Source organism: Oxyura jamaicensis, chromosome 11 (genome assembly GCF_011077185.1).
Source record: "Oxyura jamaicensis isolate SHBP4307 breed ruddy duck chromosome 11, BPBGC_Ojam_1.0, whole genome shotgun sequence".
Lineage (NCBI taxonomy): Eukaryota > Metazoa > Chordata > Aves > Anseriformes > Anatidae > Oxyura > Oxyura jamaicensis.
In genome coordinates, this window is record NC_048903.1 from 19,773,715 (window position 1) to 19,789,608 (window position 15,894).

General features: G+C 56.0%; 1 protein-coding gene across 3 annotated transcripts in view; it reads right to left on the minus strand.

Annotated features, from left to right (window-relative positions):
• Positions 1 to 2,164: 2,164 nt before the first annotated feature.
• Positions 2,165 to 15,894, minus strand: part of ANKRD11 (ankyrin repeat domain 11) — a 102,630-nt gene continuing 88,900 nt past the window's right edge. Inside the window, exons 6-13 of one of the 3 annotated variants that reach the window (XM_035337139.1) lie at positions 15,415 to 15,618; positions 13,957 to 14,099; positions 13,366 to 13,513; positions 6,150 to 12,880; positions 5,061 to 5,159; positions 4,812 to 4,955; positions 3,867 to 3,959; positions 2,165 to 3,405 (exon numbers count right to left, since the gene is read on the minus strand). In XM_035337139.1, coding sequence (XP_035193030.1) covers positions 3,220 to 3,405; positions 3,867 to 3,959; positions 4,812 to 4,955; positions 5,061 to 5,159; positions 6,150 to 12,880; positions 13,366 to 13,513; positions 13,957 to 14,099; positions 15,415 to 15,618 — 7,748 coding nt within the window. In that variant the 3' untranslated portion in view covers positions 2,165 to 3,219. Of the gene's footprint in view, positions 3,406 to 3,866; positions 3,960 to 4,228; positions 4,681 to 4,730; positions 4,956 to 5,060; positions 5,160 to 6,149; positions 12,881 to 13,365; positions 13,514 to 13,956; positions 14,100 to 15,414; positions 15,619 to 15,894 lie in introns of those variants that run through there. The other 2 variants (XM_035337141.1, XM_035337140.1) reach the window with 2 other exon arrangements.

The window sequence follows — 15,894 nt, forward strand, 5'->3', positions numbered from 1 at the left end:
CCCCCCCCCCCCCCCTGTCCCCCCCCCTTTCCCCCCCCCACCTGCGTGACCATGTTGGAGCGCAGCCCGGCGGCGGGCAGGGCGTAGTGCCAGCCGCGGGTGCACGGCCCGGTGCCGTCGGGGCGGGCGGTGGCGGTGGCGGTGCCCGGCCGGTACCGGTAGAGCTGGCAGGGGCTCCAGCCGCCGCGGAGGCGCGGGACGGCGGCGCGGAGCAGGGCGGCCCCCGCCAGGCGGCGCAGCGGCGGCGGCAGGAGCGCGGCGTCGGGGCGGCAGCGGTGGGGGGGCTCCGCGCCCAGCGCCCAGCCCAGCGCCCAGCCCAGCGCCAGAGCCAAGCACGGAGCCCACCCCCCCGCCGCCCGGCGACCCCGGGGCCGAGGCCCCCCCCCCCCCCCCGCCGGGGGGGGGGGGCCTGCCCCGGTTCCGGGCCCCGGCCCCGTCCCCGCCGCCGCCATCCCGCTGGGGCCGGGCAGGTGAGGGCGGGCACGGCTCGGCTCGGCTCGGCCCCTCCGCGGCACCGCCCACGGGGCCCGGTCCTGCCCCCTCCTTGTGTGTCCCCCCCCCCACTCCGGCCCCGAACCGGGCCGAAACCCTGCGAGGGGGAGCACGGTGGGGAGGGGGAGGAAGCAGCCGGGCCCCCAAAGGAGGCTTTTTATTTTTTTTTCCTAATTTATTTGTGCACATTATCTCTGTGCTCCCCCCGGCTCACAGCCCTGGGCGTGCGGCACGAGGCAGCAGCTGCAGCCGCCTCCTGCCCCCGCAGGACGGGAGTTAAAAACGGGGAGAGAAACCCCAGGCGGGCGTGCTGCCGGCGGGGCGGCCACGCAGCCACTTCACGCCGTGCCACGCAGGCTGGGGAGCACAAATTGCAGGGGGGACCCGAGCGGGGGTCTTCACCAGGAGGCTGCTGACCCCTGCGGTGCGGGGTCGCAGGGGAGCGCGTTGTGCTGCTGCTTTACGCAGCGGATGGAAGGTCTCCGTGCTCACAGAGGGCACTTTGCAGTTAGGTGTCGAAGGGCAGAGCAGGGCTGGGCATTAGCTGAAAAATCAGCCGCGTGCGAAGGTGCCCCAGGCCCTGCCTCATCCCAGGGAGCAGGAGCAGCCCCCCCCCAGCTGGTGCCCATCGCCCACCCCAACACGGCAGCCCCGGGCTGGGCTGGGGACAAAACTGCTCAGGATCCAGCGAGGCCGTGCCACCCACGTGCCACTGCCCCCCTGTCCCTGCTGGAGGAGCAGAGGGCATCAGGCCAGGGAAGGCAGGACCCCCACCGGGACACGATGGAGGGAAACCCTCGAGATGGATGGAGGGAAACCTTTGAGATCCCCGGCCCCAGGGGATTCCTCGACCTGCCACAAAGCTGGCGGCAGCAGCGGGGTCAGTGTCCAGCCGTCCCGGCACAGCGGGCGCTCCCCCGCGCTGTTTGTGCCCCGCAGAGCGCGAGCGGCAGCAGCAGGACTGGGCTGCGCCGTGCCCTTGAGCCGAGGAGCACCCTCCCGTCCCCGGCAGCAAAGCCGCTCCCCCAGGGAAGAGGAGCCGCGTTGTGCTCAGCTCCTCCCCGGTTCCAAAAGCAGCAGCTGAGGCGTTTGACCGGTGTGCGCCTGGAAAAACTGGAGAGAAAGCAAGAGGCGGGCGTGGGGCAGCCAGGCTTCCTGCGTGCCAGGCGAGGGCGGGCGGCAGCTGCAAGCACGGCGCAGGGCTGTGGGAGAGGCACTTGAACTTCTGCTGTGCACTGTGCTCGAGGCCCAGCTGCCAACAGGATGGCTCGACGTGAGCCAGGCTGCTGCTTGCGAACACCACGGCACAGAACAGACGTGGCCCCAAGAGCAGGAGCAAAGTCAGCCAACGGGGCAGCCGTGAGCAACGCAGCCTGGGTGCCGCGGCCACAGCAGGGCTGGGGCGGCGCTGGGCTCCCCCCTGCCTGCTCCGAGCTCTGCAGCCCCACAGCAGCAGCTCCTCGGCTCGGTGCAAGCGGCTGCACCGCCGCAGGGCCGGCACCGCGGGGCTGGGAGTCGGCCTCTGGGAGTCTCTGCAACGCGAGCTGCGGTCAGGGGCCTGCGTGCACGGCCCGGGTGCATCGGGCAGGCTTCCCAACCCCCCTGCACGCCTCCTGGCCCTTCCTGGGTGCTTCCAAGTGCTGCCTGCTGTGAGCTATGCATACAAAGATAATTTTAATTAATTTATTTATTTCTTTACACATAACTGAAAGTGATGTTACAGTACATAAGTTATTTACAACTGTGCAGTAATGTGTTGCAAAATAAATTATCTAGAAGGCAGCAAAAGTACATTGTTAATGTATATAAAAACTGTACAGCATTTATGGGATACAATTTTTCTTTATATGAGTATTGGCTCTGTAGTGTTTTCAAGTTATGTTCTCAGAAAGAGAAACGAAATGCCCAAGATTAAAGGAAAAAATATATAAACCACATGGATTTTACTCCATTAAAAACACAGTTGGCAAAGTCCTTTCTCTGCGTCACCGCTTCCCGCCCGCCGCTGCCCGTGCCGCCCGGCACGCGGCGCCCGCCGCTTCCTCCGCTCTTCCCAGACGGGGGCGAGCGGCGGCCCCGCGGCCCCGCGGGCGCTCCTCCTCGCGCCCGGCGCCGTCCACACCTTCAGAGCCGCGTCTGCCCAACTCGGACGCTGTCTTTTGCTTCTAATTGTTTTTTTGTTTTTTTTTTGTTTCGTTTTAGACATACCCAGGATGGAACAGAAACTCAAACACCCCCCCTCCCCCCATTGTTTCCTACTGCAGCTTCTCTGCGAGCAGATCCGCAGAGCGGTGGAAAACAGAGAGCTGGAAATCGCTGTGTTCACAAGTACATGGATCGCGTGGTTGCTGGCCCCGCTCAGCAGCTTCTGCAACACACAAATGGTGTCCTTGGCCTCCTCCCTCCACGCCTCTGCCAGTCCCGTCGCCGGTGAGTGCTCGCTGCCCGCGCGGACCGGCTGCCTCCCTGCCGCAGCAGCCGGTTGGAAAGGAGATGCGCCCCGGCCCGCTGCCCGGCGGAGCTGCCGTCAGTCCGGAAGCGAGGGACGCGCTGTGAAGAAAGTGCAATTTTTTTTCGTATTGTTTTGTTTTCTGCCGATAGCTGCTTCCTCCTCCTCTGACCAGGGATTCATCAGCAAGCGGTAAGGGTGAATGTGAGCTCGACCGCCCGACCTCGGAGGGCTCCCGTCCTTGCCAGTTTTCAGTGATGTCTCCTGGTTTTGAACTGTCATGCCGGCAAGAGCACAAAGTCATCGTTCACGTCGACCATTGGCACATAGAACGAGGGCACCTCGTTCACGCAGAGGGATTTGTGCCCCGCGGGGTCCAGCTCCTGCACCTTCAGCTGCCACTCCATCCTTTGCACCGCGTTCAAGGCAGCAGCCTCGTGTTGCTGTCGCATGAGCAGGCACGTCTGGATCGGGGAAAAAAAAACACGCGGAGGTGAGGGGTGAGCGAGAGAGGGCAGGAGAAGCTCCCGCTGCTGGTCCCGCGTGGCAAAGGCAGGGGACCCGCAGGGATCGCGCGGGACAGCGCAGCACGCGGAGCCAGGGACACCCAGCACAGCCAGAAAGGGAGCCAGGACTCAGGACATCTGGGAAGCCCCCACTGCTTCGCAGAGGTCCCGGGACAGGATTCAATTCTTGCCGCCCCCGAAGACGAGGACAGAGAGCCCTTCCCACCAGCTGCGCTGCCCACACCAGCCGGGGATGTCCAGGGGATGTTTGGAAACCACAAAAACAGCTTCCCAAAGCAGCGCCCAGCCCAGCCAAGCGAGTGTTTTGCCGGCCCCGCGGCCGGGACCGCTGCCACCGAAAGCCTCACGGGGCGGCGAGCAGCAGGGCCTGCTCCCAGCGTCACGCCCGCGCCTCTCACCTTCATCCGATCGTACTTGTCATCCACGTCTTGCAACCAGGAAATGAACTGTCGCGCGTTGAAACGGTCTCTGACCGATTTGTTTTCGTCTCCCTAAGCAGAAGACAGCGACAGGGAATGACACGGCAATTCAGCTACATCTTGGGGCACTTCCAGCAGTCAGAGGTCTAACAGGCCTCTGAGCCCTCGTACGGCACACGCTGGCCAAAAGCAGGGCTGAGGAAACGAGAAGGGAGCCCGCGGGGAGGGAGAAGAGCGTGCTGCTCCCAGCTGCAGGCCTGCAGGGGGTCTGGCGGGGTGGCACGGCTGCGGCTGCGCCCCTCTGCTCTCACGGAGCAGGCTGCAGAGCCCCAGCGCAATCGCCCAGCTCTGGCGCAGGACCACGTGGATGCGGGGAAGAAATGCCTGTTTGCTGCGGGCTGTGCACCAGTCCGGCCCTTTCAAAGCCGGTATTCAGATACAAGTCAATTTAATGGCTCTCTCCCTGTTATTTGATGGGAAAACATAGCCCAGAGTGCAGCAAAATAAAGCTCTCGAACGTGCAGATGATCTTGATCAAGGAGGAGGGCAGAGTGTCCTGAAACTCCCTGATAAACGTGAGCCATCTCTGCTTCTACAGAGACGCGGTGCTCCCGTGTCACCGTGTTCCCGATGTGTTCCCTCCCCTGCACACCCACGGGGAATCCACCCCACCGCGTGCAGCTCGAGCCCCCAGGAACCGAGCCAGCCCCCAGGAACGGAGCCAGCCCGGCCGAGCTGGGCACGTGCTGGGGAGGTCTGGGGCAGCAAGTCCTGCACCTGGGAGCCGTGCTGTGCGAGCGGCAGCTGGGCAGGAGGAGCAGTCCTGGCTCCTGCCTGCATTCCTCCGTCCGGAAAAGCCCGTCGGCCCCGGGATCGTGTACAGCACCTCTGAGACACTCCTCCACCACCGCGACAGGCACTGACCTGATTTTCTAGAGGCATGTTGTAGACCTCGGAGTCCAGCAGCATGGTGCAGGCACTGAAGGGCACCGCCTGGTTTGCGATAGTCCTCGCTGCCCGACAGTGAACTCTCAAAATCTCCTGCTCGCAGGAGACGATGAGCTTCTCCTGGGGAGAGCAAAGAGAGCTGTGAGTGAGGCAGCCTCAGTTTCCCCAGCAAAGGAGATTCAGGACCTGTTTCCATGCAGGAACTGCCCCGGGGCGCTGCCTTACCCGCTCTATGCTGTGCTGGAGCCGCAGCTTCCCCCTGACGGCTTCCTGCTGCTTGAAGAGCTCCTTCAGGGGCTCCGCGAGCGATGGCGGCGGGGCGATCTGCGGGCAGACAGCACGAGGTTAGACCAGGGTACAGCAGCTCACGGCACGGCCACCAACGAGGGCAGGGGGTAGAGCACGTCCAACCAAAGGGGCGAGACTGCTAGAGAAATACCAGCGGGAGCAGCCCAGCCTGGGCACCAAGGGGGTGCCCGTGTCCTCGGCTGTCTCGGGGGCCAGGAAGCAGCCCCAGCCCCGCAGGTCCCGCTCTTCCCTGCTGCGCGCACCCCAAGCCCGGCAGGAGCTGTGGGACAGGGGAGGGTGGCCCTAGGCTGGTCTGGGAAGGAGCGGATGTGACGGCGGGCTACAAGCACCACGGTGCTGTGGCAGGCAAAGCGTGTCGTAACTCATGCCAACAGTACCTGGGGCTTGGACCGCACCGCTGTTCTGGACGGGCAGCGCAAATACTGCCAGGCCTGGGTACTTCCCAGCGGCTGCAGCAGGGAGGAAGGCAGGGCCCGACCCTCCTCCTCCGGCCGGAGCCCGGATCCATGCCTGCAGCACCGAGTTTATTGAGGCACCTGTGTCTGCAAAGGCCGTTCATGCGGCACAGCAGCCAGACGCAGGTCCCACCGCCAAGGAGTGAGGGCTATCGGCAAGACAAATCTCAGGGCTGGGTCAAAGGGAGGCCGGAGTTAGGGGCAGCTATCTTTTTCCTGCAGTCTCCTAGGTTCATTATCCAATTCCTGCGCTGCCTGTAAAAGCAGTTTTGCTTTCTGGCCTCAAACCCAGTGGATTCGTGTAAACTCGCTCTAAAGCCCCAACGAATCTCAGGCTCCTAAGCACAGCCTAAGGTCTCCTCTGCAAAAACACCTCTCAGAGGATGCATTTACCACGCAGCCACCTGCTCAGCGAGGCTTATTTTGTCATCCTGAGCATGTGCTCCGCGCGCACGAGGGGACCATCGGGCTGTGCTTGTGGCAGCAAGGGAGGGCAGAGCCCCCGACCCTGTGCTTCAAACCGACTGCTGCAGAACCAGAGGCGACTCACCACTGGGATGTGGAGCTTGCTGAGAGGCTTGCCATCCAACAGGTAGGAGCCCGTGTAGGTGACATACTCAGCGTAGCACTGAGGAGCTTGGGGAGTAATGTAGCAGAGGATTTTCCGCTTCTCTTCGATCTTTTTCCTGATCTGGAGGTACTCGAAGTAGGGGTTGGATCTGTCGCTGTGGTAAGGTTCGATGTCGTCCAATTTTATAGCGTCTACGATAGCTGCCAGAGTTTGCTGTATCATCTCCCGGGTCTGCTGGGTGGACGTGTTGATCTGCTGCTGCAGCTGCTGGTTGGAGCGCTGGAACCTGCGTTTTCGCGGGTGCTGAGTCTGGGAATCGTCCTCCTCCGTAATGCGGCCTTTGGCACGTGTGGCAGGCGCAGAAACAGGAGGAAATTCCTTCTCAGAAGAGGCGGCGTTCTGCTTGTTTTGGTTGGCGAGCATCTGAGCCCGGTTCCTGGTAATCCGCTGAGGAATCTCTTCTATTTTGGGCGGTTTGGGAGCTTCTGCTACCGGTTTTTGTACCGGTTCAACAGTTTCTGCTTGTGCGTTCCCTGGAGGCGCATCGGTCTGGGAGGAAGAGACTTGGCTCCCCGTGCGTGCCGCGGCGCTCTCCGGCACGGCGCTGCCCTCAGCACTGGCCGCGGGCGGGGGACAGGCCTGGGGGGTGCTCTCCGGCACCCCGCCGGAGGAGGACAGGTCCTCCTGCACCGCCTCCACCTCCTTGCTCTCAGCCTGGGCAGACTCCGACGAGGTCGGCTGGAGGGGCTGCGCTTCTGCGTCCTCCCCTCCTTTTTCTTCAGCTCCACCGAGCGCTTCCGAGGTGGCATCCTGCGTGGCCGCTTCCGATTTCTGCTCCTCTGCCTGCGGCTCTGCTTCCAGAGGCAGGGCAGCAGCTGCCTGGCTGGCCGGGGGCTCCTCCGTGTCCCCGGCGGCTACCGCAGGCGCGCTGGCTTTGATGACGCCAGCGCTCGTTTCTGAAGCTGTCGCCGGGCTTTCTTCCACTGGTTCTGCCTCGGCCATCTCCGTCTCCGCCACGTCCTTAGGCTGGAGCGGCAGCTCCGGCAGCGAGAAGGGGCCGAGGTCCAAATCATCTTCGGTGTTGGTGAACGGATCGGGCCACGTCACCGCCTCCTCTGTATTTGCCGGGGCGGCGGTGTTGTTTTCCAAATAGTTGTTCTCTGGCACGCTAACAACTTCTGCCTGAGGCTCTGCTGGCATACAAGGGGGCTCCGGAGGTATCTCGGGCGCTTCCTCTGGAAGAGGCTTGCAGTTATTGAAGAACGTGTCTAACCTCGTGGGGGACATGTACGGCGCTTGCTCTTCAGCGTTGGCTATTTCTCCTGGAACTGCTTCCTCCGCATCCTCCTTGACTTCATCGAGCCCCGGCTCGGACACTGACAGAGGGTAAGATATCGGAGAAACAGGGTAGGACGTATCGGTGGGAATGAAGGCTACTGGTGTAGGATGAATCGGCTCTAGGGAACAGAGCGGAGGCTTGGGGGACTCGGAAAACCTCTGGGGAGATTTCATCAGAAGCTCTGAGCCCATGGACCAGGTGACAGAGTGCTCGGCTGAGTTAGCCATCAAGCTGGGAGGCATTGCAGCGTCGGGGTTTCTGGAAGGAGGGTTATCCCAGTCTATGTTGTTTTGTTCTGGCATACCCGAACTGAAATGGTTCTCTTCGATTGGCGGTAGGTAGGTAGGTTCTGGAGGCATGATGGAGGCAGTAGCCTGCTGCTCTTCCGTGGTGTCCAACGGCATGCCAAGGTCGGGGGGAAGAGCACTTTCTACCGAAGGAGCCAGCAGTTCGTCTCTGTGCGAAGGGGAGGATTTTGCTTGTAAACCAGAAAAGACGCTTTCAGGAGACTGGGCGACTCCGCTGACAGCCCCTGGAGGACAGTGCAAAGCCTCCACTTTTGGTGACGAAACCCCGTAATCTGGTGAGTAATACCCAGGAGACAGACACTGGAACTTCTCGGTGGGAACAGAGGGAAGGGGAACTTTTTCCTCCATTAAATGCTGCACCGGAGAGTCGTAATTTGATGTCGCCGGGACGCTTTGCTGCCTGAAAAATTTATCTCCAACAGTGAACTCTTCCTCAGGCGCCCTTCTGATATCGACAGAGATGGAGCGATAAAGGTTCGTGGAGGGTATGGTACGGGTCGGGGTCTGACTCGGGTTCTCGGGGAGGCCGCCCGAAACGTTTGCGTATCTGTCAAAGAAGGATGGAGAACAGGCGTTCATGGACATGGTGGATATGGGCAGCGAGTGCTGCGAGTCCGCGCACTCAAACATCAGGTCCGTGTAGTCTTCGTTGCTGCACGAAGGAGTCCTGGGCGTCTGCATCACCTCCTCGTAGCTCGGACACGACACGACGGATGCCGGGGTCGGGACGCCCGTCGGCCGGTTCTGATCCGGCCTGGGGGAAGCCGGGAGGATCTCCTTCAGCTGAGGGCCCGTTATCCAGTCCTTGGAGTCCGTGCCCACAGCGGGTTGTGCCTTGTTTTCTGGTGACAGGATGGGAGTCAGTGGGCCCAGCTCCTTGAGCTTCTTGTCCTTGAGCTGGGTATCCAGCGTCAATGGCTTCTTTGTTGCCAGATCCAGACTCCTCTTGCGGACATCCTCTGAGCTTTTAATTTTGTCCTTTAGCTTGGGGTCTCCGGACCTGTGCCTCATTTTCTCCATTTGCTTCATTCTCTCCTTGTGCCTTTTGTGGCGCTCCTCAATTTCCAGGTCTTTCTGGCTCAGCATCCTCTCGAAGCTGGTCATCATCAAGTCACCGTCTCCCAGCAGCTTCTCCCTTGGCCTGGCATCCTTCTTGCCGCTGTCTTTGGAAAGGGTTATTTTTTCATTGCCGTTGCTTATTTTTATTGACTCTGTTTTGTCTTTCTCTTGGTTCTCCTTGAGCTTCTCCTTGAGTTTGGTTTCACCGAATTTGAGGTTTTCCTCCTTTGATTTGTCCTTAAAGGTGGTAACCTGAGGACTGTCCTTCTCTTTCAGTGTTGACTTTGGCTCGTCTTTGTGATGCTTAAAGAAACCATCTGTGTGTTTGTCTCTGTGCTTTTCCTTTTCCTCCTTCCATTTTTCCTTGTGTTTATCTCGCTTCTTTTTCTCTTTAACTGTGCTGATGGTGCTGGAACCGTAAGTCTTTTCTTTTTCCGCCTTCTTTGACAGCTCTCTTTCAGAATCATTTTTATCTTTCTTTTCAGAAAATAAGTAATCAATGCTTTTCTCTGGTTCCTCATCAGGCTCTGCCTTCATATTGTAGGAAGTGCTAAAAGCCTCCCCATCCACAGAGAAATCTTTTTCATAATGACTGGAATCCTTTCTGCTACTGGAGTCTTTGAATTCATCCGATTTTTCCTTTTTCTCTGTCTTTTCCTTCTTTGCTTTTTCTTTCTCGTGGCTTTTCTTTGATGAAGATGAGGAATGCCTGTGTCTCTCCTTCTCCTTGAGTTTGTCCTGCAAGCAGGGTAAAGGGAGAGCGTCCTTGAACTTTTCTTCCGAGGCATCAGTAAGAGAGAGATTCGAAGACTCGAAGAGGCTGGTCAGTCCCGGCTCTTGTCCTCTGTCTGTGAAGCTGTCAGAAGAGATCTCGCTGATTTTGTCGTTGGAGTCATCCCTATAGTCGTTCAGAGCCTCCTCCTCCAATTTTTCCAACAGGCTCTTCTCTGACTCCCCCCCTTTCGAAGACTTTTTCTCTTTGGAATGCTCCTTATCCAGCTTCTCCTTATGCTTGTTCTTCACCTTGTCATCACTGGCATGTTTCTTCTCAACCTTTTCCGGGAGCTTTTGCTTGTTCTTCTTCTCTTGGTTGGAATCTATGGATGTTCTGTCTTTCCTGTCTTTGTACTTCTCCGAAGAGTCCTTATCTTTCTTCTCTTTGTGTTTTTCAAAGGAATTCTTCTCCTTCTTCTCTTTCCCTCCTTCCGATGTTCCTTTGTCCTTCTTCTTCTCCTTGGAATCCTTATCTTTCTGCTTCTCTCCCGAGTGCTGCCGGTCGGAGGAGTACTTGCGGTGTTTCTCGGGGTACAGCTCCTTCTCCGCAGCTGCGCCCTCATCCTTCTCCTGCAGGCTGTCCAGCCGGTGCATGTCGCTCCCAACGGATTCGCCGACTTTGAACCCAGTCAAGCTGTAATCGTCCCTCTCGTCTTCGCTTTCATCCGTGAAGATGTCCGCAATGCTGTACCAGCTCTTCTCCTTGCCTTTCTTCTCATCCTTTTTCTCGGAGAAGTCCTCCCGATCCACAAAGTTCTTCTCTTTCTTCTCTTTGACCTGGTCGAAGGAACTCTTCCTTTCTTTGTCTTTGCTGTGCAGGTCTTTGTATTTTTCCTTGCTTTCTTTTTTCTCTTTGAAACCCTTTTCGAGTTCTTTGTCTTTTGGGATTTTCTCAGGAGCAGCCTTTTCACTTTTCTCCTTGTCGCCTTCTTTGGATTTTTCCTTGTACTTTTCTGGCTTCACTTTTTCTTTTTTTTCCTTGTCGGGAGCATCCTTCTTCTCCTTTTCCTTCCCAGAATGGTGCCGCTCCCAACTCTCCAGGGTTTTGCCACTGAACTCAGCATCAGACTTATCCTTGAAGAAGGTTTCACAGCCATATTCTTTGAAGTCATCTCGATAGGGCTCCTCCTGCTTTGTTTTACTATCTTTTCGGTCTTTAGAGCCATCAGAGGAATCTTTTCTATCTTTGTTGGTTTCACCTGTATCTTTTTCTTTCCTCTCCTTGACGCTCTCTGCAGAATCCTTCCTCTTCTTATCCTTTTCAGGCAAATAGCTAGGAGCAGCTTTGTGTCTTTCTGTTTGGTCCTTCTTCTTCTCGGAGCTTTTGTCCACATAGTCTCTGTCTTTCTTCTTTAAGAAAGTGTCCTTTTCATTACGTTTCTCGTTGTATTCTTTCTTCTCCTTCGTTTTGTTTTCCTTTTTCTTGTCTTTAATTTCCTCTTTCACTGGCTCTATGATTAGTTTTGCCACGGTGTCATTTTTAATCTCCCTGAAATCTGTTACCGGAGAATCCCAGCTATCCTCGCCTTTGAAATCGAAGGAGGAATCAGAAGACAAGTCTGAAAACCACCTCTCTTGCTGATCATCCGAGAGGCTGAACTTTGTGTCCTCGCTTTCGGGAAACTGGTTTTTGTTATTGAACTCATCAAACCCAGACTCATCCCTGTACATTTTTTCTTTTTTGCATTTTTCCTTCTCTTCCTTGAAGGATTTTTCTTTCTCTAGTTTAGCGACTTTCTCCTCTTTCAGCTCATTCTTCTTTTCAGATTTTGACTGCTTGTCCTTTGACTTCTTCTTTCTCTCCTCCTTGTGTATTCTTGGCTTCTCCTCTTTGGGAGACTTCTCCTTTACAGGTTTCTCTTTTTCTGATTTACTCAATCCTTCTCTGAAGGATTTGCTCATGTCTTTACTACCCTCTTTGACTTTTCTTAATGATTTCTCCTCTTTAGAGGATTTTCCAGTCTCATCTTTGAACAACCATTCTTTCTCCTCCACTTTACCTTTGGGGAGTTTTTCTTCCTTCTTACAGTGTTCTCGCTCGTGCTTTAACACTTTCAGTTTGTTTTCGACTGGATTTTCTGTCTCTACTATCAAGCCTTTCTCAGGCTTTTGTTTAGAGTCCTCAAACTCAAAAGAAAAAGTTTTGATTATTTTAATGTCTTGGCTGATGGGACACTGTCCCTTCTCCTTGTTTTTATGTTTATGTTTTGTTTTATGTTTTTTAACAACCTTCCCCTCCTTGTCCAGCTTTGGAATTGCTCCATCCACATTGCTATGGAATGAATTCTTTTTCTCAGAAACCGTGTTGTGTGGGTTGTTTTTCTTTTTGTGCTCTGGTTTCTTCCTGACTGGCTTTAGCGACTCTAAGCTCGAATCCTCGGACGAGTAGTCTGACTCGCTCGTCAGCCTCGTCCTTGTGGAGTCCGATAAGGAACTGACGTCTGACCAAGCTGGAGAAGATATGGTTTTCCAATTGTCCGTCCTCCAGTGCTTGGAGTGCTGTTCTGTAAGATTAGGATTATGTTTCTGGGACCCTAAACTCCCATGAGAAGAGGTCGATGAGGCAGACAGAGAGTTAAACAAGGAGGATTCTTTTAGCACTAGCCTGGAGTCCTTTACACAGCTAGAGCTCTGAAGAGAGTCTCTATCATCCTCCTCACTCTCCACGTTTTCACTCTCTGATTCAGAGGAACAAAATTTGTCATTTTTTTTGCCAAATCGAACCTCTTTGTTTTTTGTCTCCTTCTTCCGCTTCTTTTTTACTTTGCTTTTCTCCTTCTGCGGCTTTGTGCTGGCAGGCTCCCGAATCTTGCTGCTGGGCAATATCGAGTGGGTCGAAAGTCGCAGCTTCTCCCCCGTCCCCACAGCAACGCTGGTCTCCTCCTCGTCCGAGCTGTCCGACAGGATGCGGTGGGCAGCTTTCTTTGGTGTAATTGTGTTATTTTTAGTATAAGTTTTCACTTCCATTTTGGGTATGGAAATGAAACTGTTTGCTTTAGTCTCTTTTCTGTAATCCTTTTTCAGCAAATGTTTGTCGTCGACTGGCGGGACCCGGTCCTGTTCATCGTCCTCATCAAATTCATACTCATCCTTCACCGGGGTGATGGTTTTGGGGGGCTCCTGGGCCTTGGGCTTGTGCTTCAAGCCCTTCTCGAACTCTGAGTCTGTGTTATTGCCATCAACAGAGCTGGAGGGAGCGAAGGACGGGGCATCCTCCTCTTCTGAGGTCTCTGCGGAGGGAGAAAAACAGCGTGTTAAGGCCTGCAAGGGGCCCTGCCACCCCCTTCCTCCCCCAGCCTTTGCTAAGCTGGCAGCTGCCAGCCCGAAACGCCGAGCTGGAAGATCTTTTAGCAAACAGTCATCCACTCTCAGCCCTGCGAGGCGTGCCCCTGAGAGCATCCAGCATGAATCAAGGGAAAAACTTTTTAACAGGATTAGGGCAAACAGGGTGGGCAAAGGCTCCCCGTAAGACAGGAACGTTTCCTCCAATTAGCACTAATGAAGCCTGCGACGTTTCCCACCTGGCTCAGGCACAGCAGCGGCACCGGCGGGGCAGGCGCTTGCAGTGCAGCTACAGCTGGGCTCCTGACTGCAACAGCAGAGTGCAGATACTCTGAAAACAGCCTGACTTCACTGTCCTCCTAACGTCTCTGTGTTAACAGACAGCTGCAGGCCACAGGCATCGCTCCCACGCGCACGAAAAGGTCAGCCTCACCTGTTGAGCTCTCTTCGCTGGAGGGGTACGTCGTCTTCCCCAGGAGCAGGTTCACCATGGTGGGAGAATTAGCTACTTTTAAAGGTGTCTCGCCCTTCCTGTTGCTTTGATGAGGATTCCCTCCATAATGCAACAACAATTTCACCACCTGAAAACGGAAATTGAGACTTTAAGTGTTCATAAAGGTGTTTGGAATCTGTTGGGGGTTTTGGGTAATCTTTCATATATAACAAAAGGGACGTGCTCCAGCTGGAGAGCAGCCTGCTGTCAGTCACAGGGCAAGCCCGGGGGCACTAACAGACATCGATATGAAAGAAAACAAAAACCAGCAACATGAATCAATTTGGGCAGGAAAACTGGGAGAAGAACCATCTGCAAAGCCACGCGCTCTCCCTGTGCTCCAGAACGCACTCCCCTCCTGTGCAAGTACAACGCTGAGCAGCACGGGGGCAGGAGGTTCTCACCACTGCACGGCTATCAGCAGCAAGCGATAATAAAACAACCAGAACCTCTGCATTCGCCCAGGTGGCTGCTTGACACACAAGAAGAAAAAAGCCATTAAAAGAGCCGTGGGATCCAGCCGCAACCAACCTTGAAGTGCCCGTTATTCGCTGCGTCGTGCAGCGGCGTGTCGTCGTCCAACCCCTTGGTGTTGACTTCTGCGCCTGCAGCAAGCAGCTGCTTGGCGACATCGTAGTAACCCCGGTTGCATGCCTCGTGCAACGCCGTCCAGCCTGCAAGCAAGAAAAACCCCAAAAAACGAGAGTTGGGCATCACCTCCATGGAGAGAGTCAGAGACAGTGGAAAGCAACCTCTGTGCACCACGGCTGCCTGTGTCAGGGACCTGCCGCCCTGCCCTGCGGCTTGGGGCACCCTGCAGGACCAGCCCCACCTTCCCCTGGGGCTGCACCACCTGCTAGAACCGGCACAGCCCTGGCAAACCCCAAGGCAAAGTTCTGGCTATGAAATTGGGTGGGAGACTGGCTGATGCCATGCGGGAGCCGGGTCTCAAATCCCTTCCCCTTCCAACTTGTCTGTAAGAGAAATACAGCCTCCTGCAGCAGAGCTGAGATCTGAGCTTCAGACACTGCTCCGAAACGTCCCCCACACGGACCTAACAAATATTTTCTGTGTGCTTTCCAAAGCAAGCAGCCATGCCACGGCCAAACAGGCCCTGATCTCGGAGAGAAACCAAACAGCCCATCTCCACAGTAACAGTGGCTCTCGTTCTCAAACAAACCCCTGCAGAACAGAGGATGAAATATTTTATCACGTTCAAACAGACTATTTTTAAGCAGAAGCTGTTTTGAAGTTTCCCAGCAAACGCGCGCGGCTCCTTGGGTGTTTTGCTGATAGCGCCGTGGGAGCTCGCCCGCTACCTTCACCGGGAGCGTTAGCAAGGGGCACCTGTGCCCAGAATTAATCACAGCTGATACCTCGGTCTAGCACTGCCATTAATCACCCAGGCAGAGGAACACGCACCGCTATTTATAGCCCAAAAATCGTGCAAATGAAACAGCAAAGAGCAAAGTCGAGCTCTTGGACATGCTGGAAGAGAGGCTGCCTCGAGCTCATTTAGCCCCCTCGTCAGTGCAGGAGCGGCGCGGTTCCTCTCCGCGGCACCCCGTGTTGGGTACAGCCCCAGGAAGCTGACGGCATGAGCCATTCGGCTCCAGCGCGACGACTCCACAAACCTGGTGTTTTCAGTATCTTTATGCACGTTTTCTTAGGTTTTAAGTAAAAAAAGAGCTGACACAGCCTGCCTCCCTTCGCAAGTCCTCCTCCAGACTTCCCAGGCATCACGTGTGTGGAAGGGAACAAGAAACGGCCCAGAGGGTCCCAGTCCCACTGCAGAAATCTGTAGTGGTTTTCTCTTTTTAAAGGACAGCAAGACTTTTTCCTCCCCAAGAGGCAAAATCATTACTTTGGGTTAATCTCTGCTGTTCAGGTAGCAAACCTGTGTCGTAAGGAAACTGGAAGGAGCCAGGCTCCGGGTGGAGCATCCAACCCGATGGCACAGCGCAGGGCTCCTGGTGTGGGGCTGCTTACCTGCAAAGTCTTTCACATTGACATCCGCACCCTCGATGATGAGCTCCTTGATGCGCCGGGCATCTCCTCGGATGGCAGCTCGATGCAGCCGAGTCTCTCCTCGCTCGTTTCTCTTATTTACTTTATCTTTGGTTTTGGAGGCAGAGTTAGGAGTTCCCTTCTGACAAACCGTGGACTGAGAGGGATGCTTTGGTGTTGTGTCAACTGCCAGGAGGAGAGAACACAGACAAGAGCTCAAAGCAAGACCTAAACCCTTAGAGGGAGCTGTTGCAGCGCCTTTCATCTCGCCTCTCCACTGAAACGCTCTCCGCAAGGCACTGAGAGTTAACAGCCTCTGGAGTTGATGTGAAGACAGAGGAAAGCCTGTGTGTGTGTAATACAGACATTAACTGCAGGCTGCCAAAGCCCGCTGGAGAGAACTGCCGTCCTTGCAAAGACTGTAGGCCATCCCATGATTTAGGAGCAGACAATGCAGCTCCT